Consider the following 22,208-nt stretch of genomic DNA (forward strand, 5'->3'; position numbering starts at 1 on the left):
ATGAATAAAATATTTTTTCCAAGTTTTAGGTTGAAACACAGAATATAAAGCTTCCCGTTTAAGTATCAAAAACATCTGTCTCTAACAAAAATGTACACTTCTGGGGAGATTTGTCTTTCTGATATATTTTCCCCTGAAGGAATGTTCTGTTATTGTTCATATTTGGCCAGGCAAACCCAAATCACTTTTCCCCTTTGGGTCTCCTTTCTTCTAGAAGGCCTTTACCTTCCCTTCCTGTTTAATTTTGCTTTGTACGATTTGTTGGAATCAGACATCCTGTATGTGTTTACTTATTTTTCATTGTCTAGCTCCACACATTCAAGTTTCCTGAAGACAAAGCTTTTGGCCTGTCACCCACTGCTGGGACAAATAGCACAACATATTGTGAATAGGAAAGCAAGTTCTGACATGAGAGCAGATGTCACCAAGGTAGCCCGTACTGTCTGTAGACTTACAGGACTGCACATTCTTCATGTCCCCTTTACCTAAGAGATTCATTTCCTCATCTTGTCATGCAAAGACAATGTTCCTTGAGAGATAAATAAGATGGACTCAGAATGTCAGCTACAGCTCAGTTAGTAGTAAGCAAGGCTTCCTCAAGCAGAAGCAAGGAGGAGGAGCTTAAGTGGGTTCTTTCAGGGACGATGCTACTGAAAAGGCATCAAGTTGGTTCCGTTTCTGAGGGGTGCCTAAAAACCACCTTTGTAGATGCCTGAAGATCAGGCTAATCAAAAGCTCAGCCATAGTCACAGTTTGTAATGAAAACTGTCAGTTGACTTTGGACCATGTAATTGCCCCGAGACACAACTCTGCAGAAGGCATTGCCCATCATGGAATTAACAAGCCACTGACCCACCTAGTGGTGGATGCTTACTATGCCACTGAATTTACTCTCCCTCATTCTGATTTCTATGGTTTGTACACACACACACACACACACACACACACACACACACACACACACACATTTTAAGACAGCTTCTTTCTATTATGTAGCTCTGGCTGTCCCAGAACTCACTGTGTAGACCAGGCTGGCCTTGAACTCACAGAGATTAACCTGTCTCTGCCTCCTGAAGGCTGCGATTAAAGGCGTGCACCACCATGCCCAGCTACAGTTCAGTTTCATTGCTCACAAACTAATCTTTTATCTCACAGAGTTGTTTTGTAGATTAAATAAAATAATATAAGCTGTCAAGTGCAATAAAAATACAAAGTACTATAATTATCACTGTAGTCAATAGAGACAGTAGTAGGCATCATTTCCTGGGCTAAAGGTCAGGGTCATTGCTGGAGCTCCTTTCATTTAGGATGGCTTATGTGTTGGCCTGTTTATAGCCACTCAATAAACTAAAAAAAAAAAAACATGACATATTATTTTTCTAAAACAAAGATTAAATGATTTATGCTGTTATAGTACATGAACAAATATTTCTGGATATTGTGGACATGAATTTAACATTTTACAGCAAGGTTTGTCTACACACAAAATGTTCAGCATCACTAAACTGTGTTATTAAGAACACAACTATAAAGGTCACACAACTAAATTATGAGTGCAGATTACTTATTTCTGTGTCATTTTTTTTCCTTCAGTAGAGAAAGACATTTTTTAATCTGGGGAGAGCAAAGCAACCTCCCGTTTCTTTCCTCTCAAAACCTCACCTCCATCTGTTGATGCTCCTGTGGTGGCTGCGTGCATCCTGTAAGTTTATTACAACCTGCTGGCAGCTGTCACTAGGCCTTCATTTGGGACTATCATTTTATTCTCCCAATTCTATGTTCTCCTGTTATCTTCGGGGTACCTGCCTCGACCTATGTGCATGCAGGATACAAAGTTCTGATAAATATTTGCTGTTTATTTTCACAGAATTAGGTAAATTGATTGGGCTCCATTATTTTTTAAATATTTTATTTCTTTCTTTTGTGTGTGTGTGTGTGTGTGTGTGTGTGTGTGTGTGTGTGTGTGTGTGCAAGCCCAGGTGCACACATCATAGTGCAAGTGAAAGTTAGAGGACAACCTGTGGGAGTCAGTTGTCTCTTTCCACTCTGAGTACTGAACCCAGGTTGTCAGTCTTGGTGGCAAGCACCTTTATACACTGAGCCACAAAAGGCCACCTGGCTGGTATAAAACTTAGTTAACAACTCACCATCAAATATGTCGACCATTCTGAAGAACGCCAGAGATAAGGATGACTTCCCACTGCCAGTTCGACCACAGATGCCCACCTGAGAAGAGCAGGAGCAATGGAGATCAGACAAAGGCATGAAAGGCATCGAGGTATTTTTAGCTTCATCAAGGTACCATGGAAAAAGTAAAAATTTGCTCAAATAATTGCATCACAATTTTGTGCTTAGATCTCATGAATTATGATAAAATGAAGTCCTCACTAAACTAATGATTGCATCCTGATTTTTATTTCCATGTGGCTGTGCTGTTTCCTGTTCCTGGCTTCATTTCTGTATCAGTTTATAGTTGGACCTTTACGTAAGTGCTCTGTGGTGGTATTGTGTTCCCCGAAGTATTGTGCATGCTAATAAACATATCTGGGGTCAGAGACAGAGCAGCCACAATATTAAACATAGAGGATAGGCAGTGGTAGCACACACTTTTAATCCTAGCATTCCAGAGGCAGAAATCCATCTGTTCAAGGATACAGCCAAGCATGATGACTCACACCTTTAATCCCAGGGAGTAGTGGTAGAAGGCAGAAAGATATACAAGGCATGAGGACCAGAAACTAGAAGCATTTGGCCTGGTTAAGCATTTAGCTGGTTAAGCTTTCAGGCTTTCTAGCAGCACAGTTCAGCTGAGAGCCTTTTGGATATGAGGACACAGAGGCCTCCAGTCTGAGGAAGCAAGACCAGCTGAGAAGTTGGCCAGGTGAGGTTAGCTGTGGCTTGTTCTGTCTCTCTGACCATCCAGCATTTCACCCCAATAACTGGCCCCAGGTTTGATTTTATTAATAAAAACTTTTAAGATTGCTGCTACAGTGCTCAGTTTTTGCTGAGCAGAGATGGGTTAATAAGAATGAGTCCACTGTCCCCACACATAATCTTTTAAAAATAGGAATTAAAAGAAGTCGATTCAGAGCAGATCTAGAATGGAGGCAAAGGTCATGGAGGAGATGTCTAGTACAGATAGCTCTGAGCCAGAAATCAGAAATTTTGAACAGTGTGCCTGGTGTTGACCATTCTGATTTTGACAGGATGCTAATGAAGGGCAGAATAACTAAGGGAGCATTTGGTGTCCTGCTTCGATCCCCTCTCTCTCCTCCTTTTTCATGCAGATAATTTTGTCCACAGCATATGTGGAATGTGAGTCTGGATCTGGACACCTGTGGTGGGTGTTGACATGGTGATCAGGTGCTCACGTGGTGATGGGGGGGGTGCTCACGTGGTGATGGGGGCTCCACCAGAGATTTATGCAGACAAACAATCAGACAGTGGTGAATCCCATACCTTCTGCCCAGGTTTGATGTAAGCCTTGACGTGTTTCAGAACGGGCTTCAGATTATTTTCATATCTGACACAGAGATCATGAATCTTGATCTCGCCTTCCTGTGGCCAATGTTCTGGGACTTGAGAGGGATCTGGGGGTAGTAGAATAGACAACGGTAGTTAAGACATAGATGAAGAGAGAAACACAAATTTAAATGTGTATAATTTCCAGGAATTGCTTTAACAATGCTTGTGTGTGTGTGTGTGTGTGTGTGTGTGTGTGTGTGTGTGTGTGTGTGTAATTTCCCTAAATTCATTGTAATACTGAAACAAACTATGATAGCTTATTTTTTAAATTTAAATCGCCTTCAGAGTGAACAGTTGATCGAGAATTTTAAGTTTTTTGAATTATTTTCTTTCTTTTAAGTTTAGGTTTTGAAACTTTCGCATAGATACACAGTGCGTTGTGACCATTCCTTGCCCTAACTTCCTTTTCTAGATGGCCTTCCACTTCTGCTGACCCCCTGCACTTTTCTAACTAGTGCCCTCCTACTTTCCTGCTTTCTTGTGTGGTACAATTTTAACTTCTGTGGGGGGGGGGCATTAACATCATCCCATCTCTTTGGCATCCCAGCATTCAATATTATTCAAGCTAAGTAAAGATAATTCAATTGTGAATTGATGGACATGTGAGTGGATCCTCAAACACCTGAAGCTTCTAATGTAAGAGTATCCGTTATTTGAAGATAAAAGGCAAGGCTTGCTGTGTCCCTAGCAGGTAGGTAAGAAGTCAGTATCTGTAGTTCTAAGTGGACAGCCATACTGGGAGGTAAACATAGCACTCCTGGAGCACAGAGGGTGGAGAGCGTCATCCAGGGGGACTTGAATTAAAAGCAGTTCTTGAGATGAATCTTAGGGAATTGAATTCAAATATGTGTAAGAGAAGAACAAAGGCAAAAGAGAACTGTATCATGCTACTGTGTCTAGGAAGTATGTAAGTGGGTGAGAAAGGGGACTGGGGGTGGCAGGCGTCACTTAGTGGCCTCGGCTATAACTAGGACTGTGTACTTTACCAGCTAGAAAGCCACTGAATGACTTAGGCAAAACAATGCATTTTGATTGAGATTTCCATGTAAGGAAGGCCATGCTGTGTTTATCCTCAACTTTCCTGGCAGTTATTCTAATAGAATTAAGAATCATTTTTAGTACTTTCAAGTTTCTTGATGTTTAAGTTAACAAAGCTATAAGAAAGAGAACACACTATAATAAGGTGCCAATATATTTGCATTTCTTTCTAAATAGTATTGAATATTGTCTACTTAGAGTCTACTTGTATCCAAGACTAAATTTTTGCTTATTCTCAGCTGCTAATATCAAGCAATATCAATACGAGAGGGGGTGTAGTGTGTGCATACATATTGCCAGCACTCAGAAGACCGAGACAGGAGAATCTTGAATTTAAGGTCAGCCTAGGTTACATAGACTTAACATGTCTCACAACCCTAAACTCCAAAGATAGAAAAATAAATGAATAAATAAATAAAAGCAGGAAGGAAAGGAAGGGAGGAGTGTAAATGAAGACAAGAAGGGATTCTCTTGGTATTAAAGTGACAGAGCGCAGCAAGCGCAAGGTTCCCAGAAGAGTCACGTTCACAGTACCCATGGTGCCTTCATAGTTCTCAGACTCCATTGTCAAGAAACTGTTCACTTTCTTCACTGCACCCATCTGGACCTCCAAGTCAGCCAAGTTCCTCACGACCCAATTCAAATAATTCGTTATCTGTAGCAGGTGACAAAAATGGTCACATTTAAAATAAGCAATTCTCATGGTCACTGAACATCTGGGGACAGAATGACCTATACAGTATCCACCACATGGTCCAGTTCATAAGTACTGCAAGTTAGCAGACAGCAGGGAGAGCATCATGAGACATCGGTAGAGAAGGTGTGTGTTCTTCAAAGGTCTCTCATGTTTCTACTTCATGAACTGCTCTCCAATTCCCCTACACAGTGGAGAATGGATTCCACTCATGTACATGCTAATCTCATTTATATTCATGCGTATTTTAGTGCCCCAAATGGGATGTAAACAGCACAAGACAGGGATTTCAAACAACCTCAGGAACAGGATGCCTGTGGGATTTGAGAATTTTTTTAGAAATTAGTGTCAATGCCAGAAAAGAATCTAAGGGACCTGGAGATGCTTCAGCCTGCAAAGAGTTTGCAATACAAGCATGAAGGCATGGGTTTGGATCCCCAGAACCCATTTAAAAAGCTGGATATAGTTGTGTAAGTCTTTAACTTCAGCACTGGAGAGGAAGAGGCAGGAGAATTCCTGGGGCTTGTTAGTCATCTGGTCTAGCCAAATAAGCAAGCTCCAGGTTCGGTGAGAGACATTTTCTCAAAAAGTAGTGATAGAGAAAGACAGTTGACATCAACCTTTGATCTCTATAGGCACAAGTGAGCGGACTTATACATAACCTGCTCACACATATGACCACATACACACACCTCCAAAGAGAAAAGACACAGGAGAGAGGGCTCAACAGTTAAGGGTATAGAATGCTCTTGCTGAGGGGGAGTTTGATCGATAGCACTCGTGTTGGCTGGTTCTCAACTGCCTGTAGCTCCGGCTCTAGAGGATCTGACATTCTGGCCTCCGTGAGCACCTGCATCAGTGTATGCACACATGCACAGGTACACATGCACACAATACACATAATTAAAATTTAAATAAAATCTTTAAAGTAAAAAGGAGAGAAACTAATCTAAGCTGTCCTAAAATGTTAGCTTTAGGCTCAAATCTATGTTGTGTAAATAACATGTTATAAATCTCAAATTTCGATATTGTCCATGAAAGAGATGTGATAATTATTGTAGAAAGTTCTTCCAGCATTGCATGGAAAGAAAGATATTTTCATCAATACCTACCGTGAGGGCATACAGAAGACCCAAACCCACTAGTCCAGAACTGGAAGATCCACGAATGGATGCAATGGATGCTGTGAGGACAATGCAAGCTCCGAGGTAGTCCTGGAAAGCGGGGAGATAAGGGGCAAGATGTGAAGATTCCACGATTGTTAAACCAAGGATGTCAACTAACTTAGAGAGAGTGATCAGTCAGTGAAAAGCACACCATTGCATGAGTGTCCAGTCAAGTTCCAGATGAATGATTTGTCAGAGGTGGAGTAAGGAAGACTTGGCACATGGAGGTTGGAATCAAGAGTGGCACTGAATCTCTCAGGGGAGTAGTGGGTTACCTGCAGAGAAGCTACAGTTGCTGTCACAACCAAGATCAGGTCTAGTCCCCGTCTTTCCATGTACATGCTTTTTGACAGACAAACAGCTATTTCTAGCTTAGACTTCACATAGGCTTGTGTAAAGGTTACCATAGACCCTGTGTGTCAGAACAAAGCCCTTGCAGAAATGAGCCTCAGGTGCCTGTTGGGCTCTGGAGATGAACATTTTCCAACTGTATTCATGTCTGGGACATGATATATGCAGATCATGTAGATGATGAAAAGGGTTGAGTTTGCTCATAAGTTACAAGTATGTGCATGTCGTCAAGCTCCAGACTTTTCTATGACTCAATGATAAGCCCTTTTGCAAAACTTACAAAAAATAAATTCACAAAAGCCAGCCTCGGATTCAACTAAATCACATCTGCCCATCTCCTCACACCCTTCTAATCCCATTTCCCAACGGTGTGGGAGACTTTTCTGCCCTGTTGAGTCCATGCGTCACTTGTTCTAGAGACAGGGAGACTTTCAGATGCTGTTCTTTTCCTGATCATAAGTCACAGCCAACTGGAAAATTCCTTCTGTGGCTAGAGAGAGCTCCAGTCCCTCTAAAAAAACATCTACCCACTGAGTAAGACTTCAATAATAACAATAAAACATTTAATGTGCTAAAGTCAAAGAGGGAAGTGTCTCCAGTAGCTCCCTGTGCACATTGGTATGTGTATCAAACAGTTATAAACATCCTGCTGCTGCAGAGCTGACCACAAGTCCAGACCTGACATCAGAGGCTTCAAATGTCGGCTTTGCCAGTTAGTAGTTATTGAGCTTAGATAACTAATTTAGATGCCTTTGACCCTAAATATCTCTGTGAAAACTAGAAATTATGCCTAATACACAAAAACATTAAAGGGAACCAAGTCATAGTTTCTCTACCCCTGGAAATCAAGATTGTTTTTAGTTCTGAATAATTTCCAAATGTTTGAAGCAAGCTTTAAAAACCTGTGTGCATCATAGAACACCGGAGATCAAAACATGAACTAAGATATAATCCCACATCAAGTCCCATAATAGTTATAAAGGAATTTTTAAAAGAATAACATAGAGCAAACCTCTCAAGACAATAAACATCACTAAGTAGCAAACCCCTCTTTGATTGCTGCTTCTGATATAGCCATTGCTAACAGCTTACCACATCCCAATCAGTCTCTCCTCCACAGCCATTGCTAACAGCTTACACATCCCAGTCAGTCAGTCATCCCCTCCTCCACAGCCATTGCCAACAGCTTACCACACCCCAGTCAGTCAGCCCCTCCTCCACAGCCATTGCTAACAGCTGACCACATCCCAGTCAGTCAGCCCCCTCCTCCACAGCCATTGCTAACAGCTGACCACATCCCAGTCAGTCAGCCCCCTCCTCCACAGCCATTGCTAACAGCTGACCACATCCCAGTCAGTCAGCCTCTCCTCCACAGCCATTGCTAACAGCTTACCACATCCCAGTCAGTCAGCCCCCTCCTCCACAGCCATTGCTAACAGCTGACCACATCCCAGTCAGTCAGCCCTCTCCTCCACAGCCATTGCTAACAGCTGACCACATCCCAGTCAGTCAGCCCCTCCTCCACAGCCATTGCTAACAGCTGACCACATCCCAGTCAGTCAGTCAGCCCTCTCCTCCACAGCCATTGCTAACAGCTTACCACATCCCAGTCAGTCAGTCAGCCCTCTCCTCCACAGCCATTGCTAACAGCTGACCACATCCCAGTCAGTCAGTCAGCCTCTCCTCCACAGCCATTGCTAACAGTTTACCACATCCCAGTCAGTCAGTCATCCCCTCCTCCACAGCCATTGCTAACAGCTGACCACATCCCAGTCAGTCAGTCATCCCCTCCTCCACAGCCATTGCTAACAGCTTACCACATCCCAGTCAGTCAGCCCTCTCCTCCACAGCCATTGCTAACAGCTGACCACATCCCAGTCAGTCATCCCCTCCTCCACAGCCATTGCTAACAGCTTACCACATCCCAGTCAATCAGCCTCTCCTCCACAGCCATTGCCAACAGCTGACCACACCCCAGTCAGTCAGCCTCTCCTCCACAGCCATTGCTAACAGCTTACCACATCCCAGTCAATCAGTCTCTCCTCCACAGCCATTGCTAACAGCTTACCACATCCCAGTCAATCAGTCTCTCCTCCACAGCCATTGCTAACAGCTTACCACATCCCAGTCAGTCAGTCATCCCCTCCTCCACAGCCATTGCTAACAGCTTACCACATCCCAGTCAGCCTCTCTTCCACAGCCATTGCTAACAGCTTACCACATCCCAGTCAGTCAGCCCTCTCTCCCACCCTTTGCTTGAAGAGAGTGCAGATCCCATCTAGTCTAGACCCTTTTTCTAGGGTTCGCAAATGCCAACAAGTTCCCAAGTACTTTGAAAACATTTATACTGATAGGTTTACCTAAGCACTCTAGGTAAAATTCATGGTTTCAACATGATGTGGTATGTTCATAAATTATATAACAACTTTCTAAAAAGATGCACAAAGAGGCTGGAGAGGTGACTCAGTGGCTGAGAGCACTTGCTGCTCTTGTAGAGGACCCAAGTTCAATTCCCAGCACCCACATGGTGACTTACAACCATTTATAACTCTAGCTCCAGGGATCATTGCTGTGGGATGTTCTGTATGGCAAATGTGTTGCTCTGATTGGTTAGTAAATAAAACACTGATTGGCCAGTAGTCAGCCAGGAGGAAGTATAGGCGGGACAAGGAGGAGAAGAATTCTGGGAAGTAAAAGGTTGAGTCAGAGACACTGCCAGCTGCCACCATGACAAGCCGCATGTGAAGACGCCGGTAAGCCATGAGCTACGTGGCAAGGTATAGATTTATAGAAATGGGTTAATTTAAGATATAAAAACAGTTAGCAAGAAGCCTGCCATGGCCATACAGTTTGTAAGCAATATAAGTCTCTGTGTTTACTTGGTTGGGTCTGAGCGGCTGTGGGACTGGTGGGTGAGAGAGATTTGTCCTGACTGCAGGCCAGGCAGGAGAACTCTTGCTACAGATCATAGGCCCTCTTCTGGTCTCTGTAAGCACTTCACTAACATGAAGTGAACACACACACACACACACACACACACACACACACACACACACACACACAATTTTTTAAATTTTAAAAATAAAATATAAAGGCACACGCCTTTAATCCCAGCACTTGGGAGGCAGAGGCAGGTAGATCTCTGTGAGTTCAAGGCCAGCCTGGTCTACAGAGCAAGATTCAGGAAAGGTGCAAAGCTACACAAAGAAACCCTGTCTCAAAAAAACAAACAAACAAACAAATAAATAAATAAATAAAATAAACATATGAATTACCCATTCTCAAGGGAGAGCCCAACCACACTAAGTCATCTGTATAGTACCAAATTATAATTTTGTGTGTGTGATGTTTGGTGCACATGTGCACAAGTGCACACAGGTGCATGTTCGTGTGTGTGTGTGTGTGTGTGTGTGTGTGTGTGTGTGTGTTCGTGTGTTCGTGTATGTGTGTGTGTGTGTGTGTGTGTGTGTGTGTGTGTGTGTGTTCGTGTGTGTATGGAAGCCTGAGCTCAACCTCAGGCACTCTTCCTCAGGTGCCACTTTGTTTTAAGACAGGGTCTAGAACTTGCCACGTAGGCTAGGCTGCCTGGCCAGGGAGCTTGGGGATCTGCCTGTCTCCATGCTCAGTGCTGAGATAACAAGGGGTGAGAGACCACCACGTCAGGCTTCTTACACCAGTTCTAGGTGAAGTGGGGGCTGAACTCGGGTCCTTGTGTTTCTAAGGCAAGCTGTTTACCAATGGAGCTGGATCCCTAACCACCCCAGAATTATGATCTCTCCTGACCATGTAAAGCCAATGTTCCCGGAACAGAAGCCCTTGATTCCCATTGCCCAGAGAGAAGCTTCTGGTCCATTTTCAGTGAGTCCATGATACCGATCTGTACTTAGGCTTATAATGAAAAGTGTACTTTTCTGTAAAACAGACTTGGAAGCAATCAGTAGCAACTAAAAACGGCAGGTTCTGATGTCCTCCAAGCAGTCCTTAGAACTGTCCCCTAGCTAGCACTTGGGAACAGGGAAATGATATGAGGGACTCAAACTGCAGTGTGATTGCAGGCCTGTCTTCTCAGGAGCTGGCAGCAGAAGGCTCTGAGCTGTCTCCCCAAACAGCCTGAAGACAGACTGACTAACCATTGCACTTTCGCACAGCGTGCCTACTGGCTTTTTTTTTTTTTTTTTTTGGTTGTTGTTTGTTTTGGCTTCTTGATGAGAATTTTCTTTTAGCCGCCCAGCATGCAGCGTGACAAAGCCTGGAACCACAGCCTGTAGATAGACTTACACAATTTTTGCAAATGGAAACAGCGATGCCAGAGAACTGGAATTGTTTAACATGGAGAGCTGACGGAGGACGTAAGCTGCGTTCAAAGGCCAGGCCCTGGGGACACACAGAACCCTGGCCACTTCACTCACCACTGATAGGAAAACACTTCCTTCCACTGCCAAAGCAAGCAGGGTGGCCACAGTTTTGCTATTAATCTGCCAGTCAAGTCACTTTATCCCTTAGATTCATCCCTTTTTGATGTGTTAAAGCCTTGATTATGCTTTGCCCAATCTAATCAAACAGGAAGTGAATGTGGGAGGCAAGATGAAATCTTCCCTAAGGAAACCACAGAGCCAAGGAAAGATAGAAATTTGGATGGTCTTAACTCTTTCTATTTATTTTTTCTTTTCATGTGTATATGTGGTGCATGTGATGTGGGCCTGTGTGTGTGTGTGTGTGTGTGTGTGTGTGTGTGTGTGTGTGTAGGCATGTGCATTTACTGAGGCAGAGTCCTCCGGAGCCTGTCTACTCATCTAGTCTAATTAGCTTGCCTGGAGATCCTGTCTCTGCCTCCCCAGTGCTGGGAGCACAGGTGCCCCCCCACCTGCAGTTCTAGCATCCAAGCTCTGCCCTTCAGATATGTGTGGTGGTGTTTTATCTATTGATCCATCCCCTCAGTGTCAGGGCTTCCTTAACTCTTATTCAATGTGCATGGAGAAAGAAGCAAGCACCAGTAATCTACCAGACAAAATTTGAAGCTGGATGGGGCCCAGGGACCTTTCCCAGTTCAATGATCCCATCAGCTCTGGTTTCCCTTCCTTCCTTCTCATTGGGATTTTCTGCCAGCAGCAATGGGTCAGGGGAAGAGGATCTAAAATCAAGAAGGAAGAAGTGGAAATGGAGGCAGGCAGCCATGGGAAGTGCTGAAATCAGGCTTTCCCAATTCTGCATTAATATTCCTAGTCCTCCTGGAGGCTTCGGGAAAAGCTGCCTGAGTAATTAACGCCCAGTGCAGTGGCCCTTCCTCCATGCCGTGAGTTATGTCTGTTCTGAGAACCTGGTGAACATTCACTCAGAGTAGACATGTTGATTTCCTGGACACTGGGTAGTAAGGGGGCAGGAAGGGCTGTGTGAACAGTGCAGATAAGATCAATGCAGATTTTTTGAGCCAAATAAAGGCTTTCCTTATTTTTTTTCCCACTCTCAGAGGATTTACAAAACAGAGTGTGTCTGGCTGTGAGAACAACTTACACTCTCATCTCCAAGATCCTGACTCCAGTGTTCATTTTTCTGACAGAAAACCCAGTTTTTGAGGCTGAAGTTGTAGAGACAGTGATGAGGACCCAACCACAGATGCCTACAGTAGTGAAGCCAAGTGGGAAAAATAAGATTTTTCCCCCAATAGAATTCATCTGCTTGATTTATTCAACAATCCAGCTGTGACATATGCTCTTGACCTGCAGCATGTGGTTTTGAATTATCTTATCTTATTTCATGTGTGAGGAGGATGTTTTACTTGTGTCTCTTGTCTTTGTACCACATAAGGAGTCAGGAAACTGTGGAATGAAGAGCAGAGTCGGCCCCTCCCATTCAAAATGGAACATTTTCTTCAGGCTCCAGGTAAACTGAATTCTTTTATACTCAGGTTGACTTGATTGCTCTTTCTAATGGGGGCTGAAACACTGGGTCAGACTGAGTCACTCTGAGTCTGGCTGCTGTCTTTTCTAACTTGCCCTGCCCTCTTTCTTGGCAGTCTCGGGTCTCATGTCTTATTTTGGCTCTATGAACTGAGCATATGGTTTGCATGAAGATTCTTGTCTTGCACTTGTCTCTGAACCTGTCATTGGGAAGTGCCGCGAAGGGCAGAAGTCATAGTTAGACATCTCAAGTCCAAGGAGAACGAACTTAGCCCTAAAGTCACGCCTGATCTCCTGGCTGAGGAAAACCAGACTCACGGGCAACCACTGTTAGTGTCTCCTTATAATTCTGAAAATCTACTCACCGAGGTAGTTTGCTAGCTCTACTATTCAGATATGATACTTCCCCTTAGAGAAATATGAGGATTTTTAAGAGAAGAAAGCAAACAGAAGTTTAAAATAAGAAATGCTGGTCTAGATGATCTGGTAATAATGCTCAGGCTTTATTATAGATTTTGTGTGACAATTTACTTAACTTTTAGCCATCTGTAATTCCTAAGCAACTCTGTCCTGATTTTTTCAACCCTCACAGTCATGTGAAAGATGGCTTAGTGGTTGTTTTCAACAGCTAATGCTTCTTTCAAAGTTTTGTATGACATAATTGTGTTCTATTGCTCAGTTAACTCTCTATAGCCATTAGCACAGTGGTAAAGAGTCTTTGTCAACCAGTGAGAAATCACAGTAACTGAAAGATACAGGTTGTCCAAAACTCTGTGTCAATCCATATCAATCCATTTTAAGACCAGTCTTGAACTTGGGTACCTTCATTTCGACCCAATCAAATTTTCATTATCGTCTGCCCCTCTGGTTGTTGGGTTTTAAAAGAAGATCTGCATCTTGTTGGGGAAAGAAAATACCACAGAAGGTGCTTTGCTTAGCTCTAATTGTCAGCTTGACACAGCCTGGGATCACTCGGAAACAGAGTCTCAGTGAAGGATTGTCTACACTGGGTAGTTGTGTAGGCATGTCTATGGAAAACATTCTTAAGTGAAATGAGGTGGAAAATCCTCTGCCACTGTGGGCAGCACCAGTCCCTAGGCAGGTGTCCCGAAATGTGTAACAGTGGAGAAATGAAGCTGCACAGCAGCAAGTGAGTGAGTTTATATGCATGTGTTCATTTCTACACTTGACCGTGCATGTGATATGACTATCTGTTTGAAGTTCCTGCCTCAGTTTCCCCAAATGAGGGATGGTAATCTGCAATTGTAAGCTGAAATAAACCCCTTTCTCCCCTAAGTTGTCTTTTGACAGGATATTTTATCACAGCAACAAGTCAAGCTAGAATAGCATACTAGGTTAATTATGTTATTTTCATTGTTATTTTAGTGACGCACCCATGAAATACGTGTTTTTATTCCTACTTTTATTCCTATTTTATAAATGAAGGGGGATCTGGGACTAAAAGAAATTAATCTGGTATATGACGTCCATAGAGTGCCAAAGTCTGTGCTTATTTCTATGTGTCATACAGGAGAGAAGACAGCAATTGATGACTTAGTCATTACATTTTGTACTAACATAACCCTCCATTGGCTTAAAACAAAGAAAGTCACCATCCCTTACATCTATCTGACTCGGTGAAGGACATGAGTGTATGTGGTCACTTTTCAAATTCTCTCTTAAAAAATGACATTATATAAATATTTACCATTCCATTAACTGAGGTAGTTCAGAGAATATAATGAACACAGAATGATTTTTTGCTTTGGGGGCTACTTTGTTGTGATTGGCTAAAACATTGTGATATGTTAAATTTCATTTGGAACATAAACAAACCTGATCTATTTTAAAGTCCAGATAATGGAGACAGGTACTGACTCTTAGTGGAAGGCTAATCCTACCAAGTGTCTGGAACACAATGAACGTACCGTCCTGACCTCCAGCCATCTGTTGGCAGCCGAGAGAAATAAGTAGGCAATGTTGTTCGTGTCTGTCAGCTCTAGCATGCGTTGCTTGAATCTGGTTTCATGCCTGCAGAAAACAAAAGCACTACAATGTTAGCCACCTAACATAGAAGTAGTAAAAGCCAGACATGCTTAACTATTGCACAATTTGTTCAACAGAGTGTCACATGGATGGGATGGGTGACTTGTGAGTGGACTTCTGAGCTGCTCTGCTGCATCCTAGATAGAACCCAAGAGGTCAAGTGTTTGCTCCCTTTTCATGCCACAACTAAGAAAAGAAGCCATTGCCATGACAAAACTTCATTAAAGGTTACTTTGTAATTCTGCTAAATTGGAGGAGCCACGTAAACAAGACCTGACCTGAATCACAAGGGCTACAAATATCACAATAGGCTCTACTTTGATTTGAAGCATTTATTTTATTTTTCCAAATGACACTGATTTGGGCTGGATGAGAACCAGTGAAGACAGAAAGCTAACATTTACAACAGGTAAATATATTCCTTCAAACTCTTTTTGTCTGGCCTTTCTTTAAACCAAAGAAAGAAAGTAGGGTGCCAAGAAGCAGAGGGCTGAGGGGTCTTGCAGGTGACAGGAACGACCCAGGGTCTACTTACAATGACCTAGGAACATGAAGGGGATTTATACACTTTGGGGGATGGGGAATCAGAATAGAGATGAGAGAGGAGAGAGGAAGGCAAAGCCAGGCTTCCCAGATGGTCTGGGAGTAGCTTTAGGAGTGAAGCTGGGTTTCTCAGGTGAACTGGGCATTGTAAGTGGCATGAGAGAAAGTCTGCCATCTTCCAGGGCTGGGCAAGTTCCTCCCCGTCATGGCCATGGTGATGGAGAGACTGATCCATAAAGAGTTAAGCTCATCCTTGGTGTCCAAGACAATCAAATAAAATTCTGTGTAGCTTATTTTACTAGCAGAACTAGGAATAACCTTCACACAAGCGTATGTTGTATATGAGCACCTCCACCCCAATCTCTTGCACTACCACGTACAATGAATGTATGCAGTGGAAAGTTCATAAGAAATCAAAAAGAGCCTTACATACTTGATCATCAGAGGTGTGATTCCACAGACGTACATGCTGAAAAGCACCTTTTCTAAGTAGCACAATATCCTTACTTTGTAATTATTTTCCTCGAATGACGGAAACAGCAGAGAGCTGGAAAGCAGCTGACTTGAACGTTGGTTACCTCCCCAGCTGATATGCTGCTTCCCTCCCTGTGCCCATGGCCGCTGACGTAACCCATCTACGGGCCATTTTTCTAAGGAGTTTCCAACCCGCTAGTAAGACTCATTTGCTAAGAGTCCTCCACTCCTGTAAGATCTTCCAGTAAAATTGCAAAACTTAAATAACTCATCACTTGTATGAAAGAACGGAGGAGTCCTGGGTGGGGTGTTTTTTGGCCCACGATCAGAGCCCATACAGGCCAATGTAGAGCAGATACTTGGGATCTCTCCAACCAATCTGATCATTTCAGTGTGCCAAGCCAGATAGATAATTTGGTCAGACAGCAATGTCTGATCTACAGTGATCAGAAAAGTTAGCGGTGAGAGCCAAACCATTACTTCACTTTGAGTTATGTAGGCTTGAACTAAATGCCACGTCCAGGGGGACCTGTGAGGAGAACGGCAGCACAATGGCTTGGGACTCAGCAGTTCAAGAAGCATGTCTGCCTTCCAGATGACCTTGACGGGTGACTATAGTAAACCACTAAAGGGTGAAGGGCTTAGGAAGTCGTAGGATTTACGGCAATAGTGGGAATGAAACGGTGAAGGTTTTTGTAAGTGTCACACTTCCATGCTTGCCAGGGGGATGTTGGGTGTATTTGCATGTATTCATTTATATGCATTTAGTCAGCATCCGTTCTTCACACTGTGCTAGACTCTGGAGATGCACAACGTCTTTCTCAGGATGGGGAAACCACACTAACCAGTGAGGCTGATGTAGCTAGGACCGTCCTTTAATGGCCCCAAGAACATAAAGGGGAATGTGCATTTCAGGATCTGAACAGAGTCCAAGGAGAGGGTGGGAGAGGGGAGGGCTAAGCCAGGCTTCCCAGAGGACAGGGAAGATGATCCAGTGTAGTTGTAGGCATGACACTGGGTTCCTCAGGTGAACAAGGCATTGTAAGTACCCTGAAGGACAAGAGACAACACAGGAGGGAGAAAATCCAGTGCTTTCCAGGATCATGGAAGCCATACTCTGGGACCTTCATCCTGCTGCGGTTGTGGAGTTCCATCTCCACACTCCACACATGCGTAGGGAACTGGCAGCAGCCTGAAGCAGCAAGGAGAAGGAGGGGTGAAAATGCAGTGAGCATTCTTTCTCTGTCTCTATTTGGCAAGAAACCTGCTGTTTTCCTAATGGAAACTTTGACACACTCAGCCTGCATCTTTTCATTCGCATCCAGTTCATCTTCTGAACATTCTTAGACCTTTATTCTGTCAGATAGAAAAATAATAATAAAGCAACGGCAAAGGTCACTGACAACTCTGACTAATTTAGCTGCGATACTTTCCTCATAAATGGCGAGAGGGTCACTGCTCCGTGTGAGTGCACCCTGAGCCCTGGGTGCAGAGGGAATGCAAGGTCTAATCAGTAAAGACAACTTTGAGAGAAGCTGGCCCAGGAAAAACTGAGCAGACATAGAAAGGAACAGATATGGGAAATCATGTGCTTAATTCCTTTTTAAGTATTTTCTATGATTTATTTTGATTTTAATTGTGTGTATATGTATATCTAGGTGCACATGAGTGCAGGTGCCTGTGATAACAGAAGAGAGGATTAGACAGGCCGTTGTGAGCCACCTGATAGGGATGCTGGGGAGTGAATCCTGATCCTCTGCAAGAATTGTGCCCAGTCTTAACCACTGCACATCTCTCCAGCCCCCAAGAACATGCTTCATTCTTATTATGAATGCCAGCCCTAAGGATTCTAGAAACTTATGCACAACAGGCAGGCCATCACCATCTTTTAAAAAATACTTATTATGACTAAAAATATGCAGTTGTTTATAATATTTAATATCGACTTTTGGAATAAACATGAAAAATCTAATTCTGGATGTAGATGCAGAAAAGATATTTCTAGATGGAAGTTAGACCATCTTTGTTTCTCACAACTATTGTGCAAGCACTGAATGCTAACACATAATATTTTGTTATTCTTACAATTATCCAGAATCTTTCTCAATGCACAATTCACTAAGTTCTACTCTGTGTCTAGGGAAGAAGGGAAATTTAGAAGTTGGACCTTGACCCCTGGTCCATTTCCTCTTCTATTCTAAATCTTTCTCAAATTCCTAAAGATGCTCCCCCTGACTCACATCCTTGGCAGTTTCAGAAGATGACCTACGTTGTCCCACAGGAAGAAAGTAAAGATTCTGATGTGTTGAGCCCATCAGCTTCCTGCTGTCACTCCCAGCTTCCCGAACCCCCCCCCCCATATCCCTCCATGCTTTCTCAGAGGCACTCTGTACCAAATCTCCATCAAGAAAAGCACTCCCCTCCTGGTCACACCCTGTCAATCCATATTAAAACCTGTTCCATCAACTGCCCCATCCTGCCTACAGCTCACATCTTCCCATCAGCCTTTAATCCATCAGCCCTCTGAATTCTGATGTCATTTGTCCTTAACCAATTCCAATCTTGTTATGGTCATAATTAGCACTGGGGATTCCTTATCCAGAGGACGCCTTTAATTTCTTTTTATTCTTTTATGTTTTTACCACTGTAAACATTCAGCTTTTTTAACATGCTCATTTGTCTAACCACAGTGACAAAATCATCCTTTTCCAAGTTGCACAAAGCCTCTCTGATCCGTTCTTTATTCCTGTGAAATTCTCAGGTAATTAAACATTCCCCGCTATCCTGAGCTTTTGCCTCCTCATGTGATTTAGTTTCTTAGTTGGTCGAAATTTTTCTCCCTTAGAAGAAAGATGAGATCTTCCCTGAGAAGTGGCATTTGGCCTTATTACATCCCTGAAGTCTTGGAAAAGGAGAATCAGTCTGAATTAAGGTCCATCACAATGATGTATCTTGTAATGCTGTGGCTCAAATAGCCTCCTGACACCTTCTTACCTTTAGCCTCAACCATCCTGACTCATCACTTATGAGTCAGTTATTCTAATTAGTATAACTCTGTGTCAGTTTCCTGTTGAGATTCTTCAGCGACTCTATAACACAGAAAGAATAAAGTCCAAGTTCCATACAGAGGAACTCATTCAATATTTGTTAGCACCAGCCTCCGAGTGTTCAAGCTTCATTGTGATGACCTCCATCTGTGTGTTCATTTAATACTGGATGATTTATACATGGAATAGAAATCTTCATGCTCTTTTCTCTGAATATTCTGTCCCCTTTCCTTCCAACTCAGCTGTTCTTCATTCTAAGGCCCATTGTCCTGTAAGTGTCTCCATCTTCTTTTGATACAAAGTGCCACCCAACCCTTTGACACAGCTGTCCATGTGGTGACTCCATAGATGTCACTATACTGTCATCTTCTTCCTTAAATCCTGTATCCTGTGTGGTGACCCCCTGAGGACAAAGCCTATACTAGCTCATTAGTCAAGTACCATAAGCCTTTCTCAAGTCACAGGAAGTTAACTTGTGAAAACAAAACCCTGCTCTCTCAGAACTCATATTCTAGTTGGAAGAGATTGGGTAATTAACAAGCAAATATTTTTAGTAAAAAGATAATGAAAACATACTCATAAATAATCATAAAAGAAATAAAATCATCATGTCAGCTAAAGTAAAGAACCCAGCCTGCAATTAGGATGGAGATAAATGGCCATGTGTATTCCACCTATATTAATCTACATTGAGAATAGTACTTGGTGTGTGATAATTATTCAAATAAATATTTCTTTTATAAACTATTTGGGAAAGACTTTCTTGGTGGCAACAGCAATCTTTAATGTTGTATTTGTTAATGGTTCCTGCTGAGCATTATTAGACTATAAATTTCATGCCAGTATCTATATACTCAATACCAATAAGTAATGTTGAGATTCTCAGTAAGAGGCATTACACTCCATGTTGAGAAAACATGCCAGGATGTGAAATATGGGTGGGGTAAGTGAAACTCACATGGATTTAGGTAGAAATCATATCATACATTAAGTAGGAAGTTGCATTTTAATGTTCTACTCTATGACCCATTTCTAAATTCTTAAACTTCTTAGATTGGAGATATCTCTGATTAAAGTCAATGCATATTTGTAATAGGGTTGAAAGAAGATACAATGATTAAAATATAAGTTTTCCAGGACGAAGGAAATATCCAGTAATGCCACTTTTATGATCTAACTTGAAGAGGAAAATGGAGCTAGCTCCATGGAACCCTAGGTTATTACTGTGCACAAACATTGGGAAACATGAGTTCTTTTCTGTTAGTTATTTGTTTTGTTGTACTTTTGAGATAAGGTCTCACAGTGTTCAGTCTGGCCTTGAACTCCTGTAGTCTAAGAGGTCCTTGAACTCTTGGTCCTCCTGTCTATATCCCCACTATGACCATCATCAAGTGCTCGGATTATAGGTGTGAATTTCCAAGCTTGGCTGGATTAACTTCTAAAATAACTTTGGTGTAATGGTTTTCTCTTTTGTTAGTATCATTATTACTATCACACTCTATAGATATATTTTAAGTTGTTTACTGAGTACTTCAACAGCCACTGTGGTTCAGTCCTTACATGTATTATATCAATCATTCTAATGGCTGTAATAAGCAAGACCGATGCCCCATTTTTCAGATGAGGACAAAGAGGCTTTAGAATTAGAAAACCTTATCTAAGACACACAACTAATTTCTTTCCACTCTGTCAATTCATTCTTTACTTTTAAATTTTCAGATAAGTAATTCTAAACAATGTTCATTTTTATTACCGTTTTCTAGTTCACTGTGAGAAACATAGTGTGCCCCCAGAAGGGGTGGCTGTTAGCTCTTCTTTGTTGATAGATATTTGTGGATGGATTTACCACCCAGGGGCAATCTGAAGATGTGTTACTCACCTGAAGGCCCGGATGGTAGTGAGCCCTTCGGCTGTTTCTGAAAAGTGGCAAAGCAGGGGGAGCTGGGTGCTGTCATCAAGTTCCTGGAGATCCCTAGGACAAAGGCAATGGTACGTGTCACCCACCTCCAGGTTCTGAGGCCACCATTGAACTTGAAAGTTCTCAGACCCGAGTGCTTGCTCTGGTCACCATTCACCTGTTCTCCACCCCTATCTAGTTCCTCTTGGTTGTCATGCTAAAAGCTTCATCGAAATGTTTCCCATGTGAATATGACTTATTTCCTCATTCTGCGTCCCCACAGCCAGTGTATTTCAACTGTGACATAAGACTTGGAGTTTTGTAGACACCTTAAATGAAGTGTGGACCTGTAACCCTTACACAACCATCTTTTCCTTCATCTTCAGAGTGTAAGCTGTTGAAGGTTTTGTCAACTGAGTGCTTCAGTGAAAGAGTTACCATGACAAACTATAAATGCAAATGCAATGAAGAGAAAACCTTGATTTAAAATGGATGGATTGATGAAAAATAATTCTGTGAAGGGTATGATCTTCTTATTGCTATTGTTTGGGGAGGGGAGTTGGTTTATTAAGAAGGTGTCTAATGCACTTTGCTCAGCCTGGGTGAAGGGAGGAGGGGACTGGACCTGCCTTGACTGAATCTACCAGGCTGAGCTGACTCCCCAGGGGAGTCCTTGCCCTGGAGGAGATGGGAATGGGGGTTGGGTTGGGGGGAGGGGGGCACAGGAGGAGGGAGGACAGGGGAATCTGTGGCTGATATGTAAAATTAAATTAAATTATAAAATTAAAAAAGGTGTCTAATGTAACACATGCTGGCCTTGAGCTCACAACGTCATTCTTGATGACCTGGCACCCTGGATCTCCTGTCTCTACTTCCCAAGTGCATGTGCAACTATATCCATCACAAAGGTATAGTCTTGTAAATGTGACACTGGACTGTAGAGGATTCTTAACCAAATGAAAAACATGACTGAACAGTAAAACAGTAAGAGCTGAGCCTCCTTAATGATGTGAAGAATGAGTGAGTAGTTGAGACTGGGAGAGCCTATGGGAGGGGCCTTTAAAGTTCTGAGTTAGTGAGATGCTAATCAGTTTAAAAGAAGAGAGGGGGAGTTGTGGTAGGAAGTTGCTTGTTAGAGGGAGCTTCATGCACTGCTGTGAAGCATTGGTTGTACTGAGTTTCCAGTACACGAGATTAAAAAATAACTGCTACTTACCACCAATGTTGAAGGACAGGGCGGGGTAGGGGTTGGGGTGGGGGAAGAGGACAGAGAGAGGGGGAGGGGAAGAGATCATAGGGAGAGATCCACTATGACCATGAGTTTGGCTCTGGCCACAGTGAGCTGAATCCCTGCCTCCAAGGAACTTTCACTGTTCCCCCAAGGAACTAATGTTCATGTCCATACACGAATATATACATGTCTCCATAACCTACTTAAAAATAGAAATACCTCAATCTTCTTAATGTAACCCTTTTCACAAAGGTGTGTATTCATAAATTTCCTTTTAAAAATATATAGTTTATATTTAT

General features: G+C 42.7%; 1 protein-coding gene across 13 annotated transcripts in view; it reads right to left on the bottom strand.

Moving 5' to 3' along the window:
• The window catches only part of Abcc9 (ATP binding cassette subfamily C member 9), a 124,162-nt gene that overhangs the window by 10,488 nt on the left and 91,466 nt on the right, over nt 1-22,208 (bottom strand). For all 13 annotated transcript variants that reach the window (XM_076568230.1, XM_076568231.1, XM_076568229.1 and 10 more), the window contains 6 exons: nt 20,661-20,753; nt 14,600-14,702; nt 6,370-6,471; nt 5,098-5,218; nt 3,460-3,590; nt 2,148-2,226 (listed from right to left, as the gene is read on the bottom strand). In XM_076568230.1, the coding sequence (XP_076424345.1) occupies nt 2,148-2,226; nt 3,460-3,590; nt 5,098-5,218; nt 6,370-6,471; nt 14,600-14,702; nt 20,661-20,753 (629 nt within the window). The remainder of the gene's footprint in view (nt 1-2,147; nt 2,227-3,459; nt 3,591-5,097; nt 5,219-6,369; nt 6,472-14,599; nt 14,703-20,660; nt 20,754-22,208) is intronic.

This window comes from Peromyscus maniculatus, chromosome 3 (genome assembly GCF_049852395.1).
Source record: "Peromyscus maniculatus bairdii isolate BWxNUB_F1_BW_parent chromosome 3, HU_Pman_BW_mat_3.1, whole genome shotgun sequence".
NCBI lineage: Eukaryota > Metazoa > Chordata > Mammalia > Rodentia > Cricetidae > Peromyscus > Peromyscus maniculatus.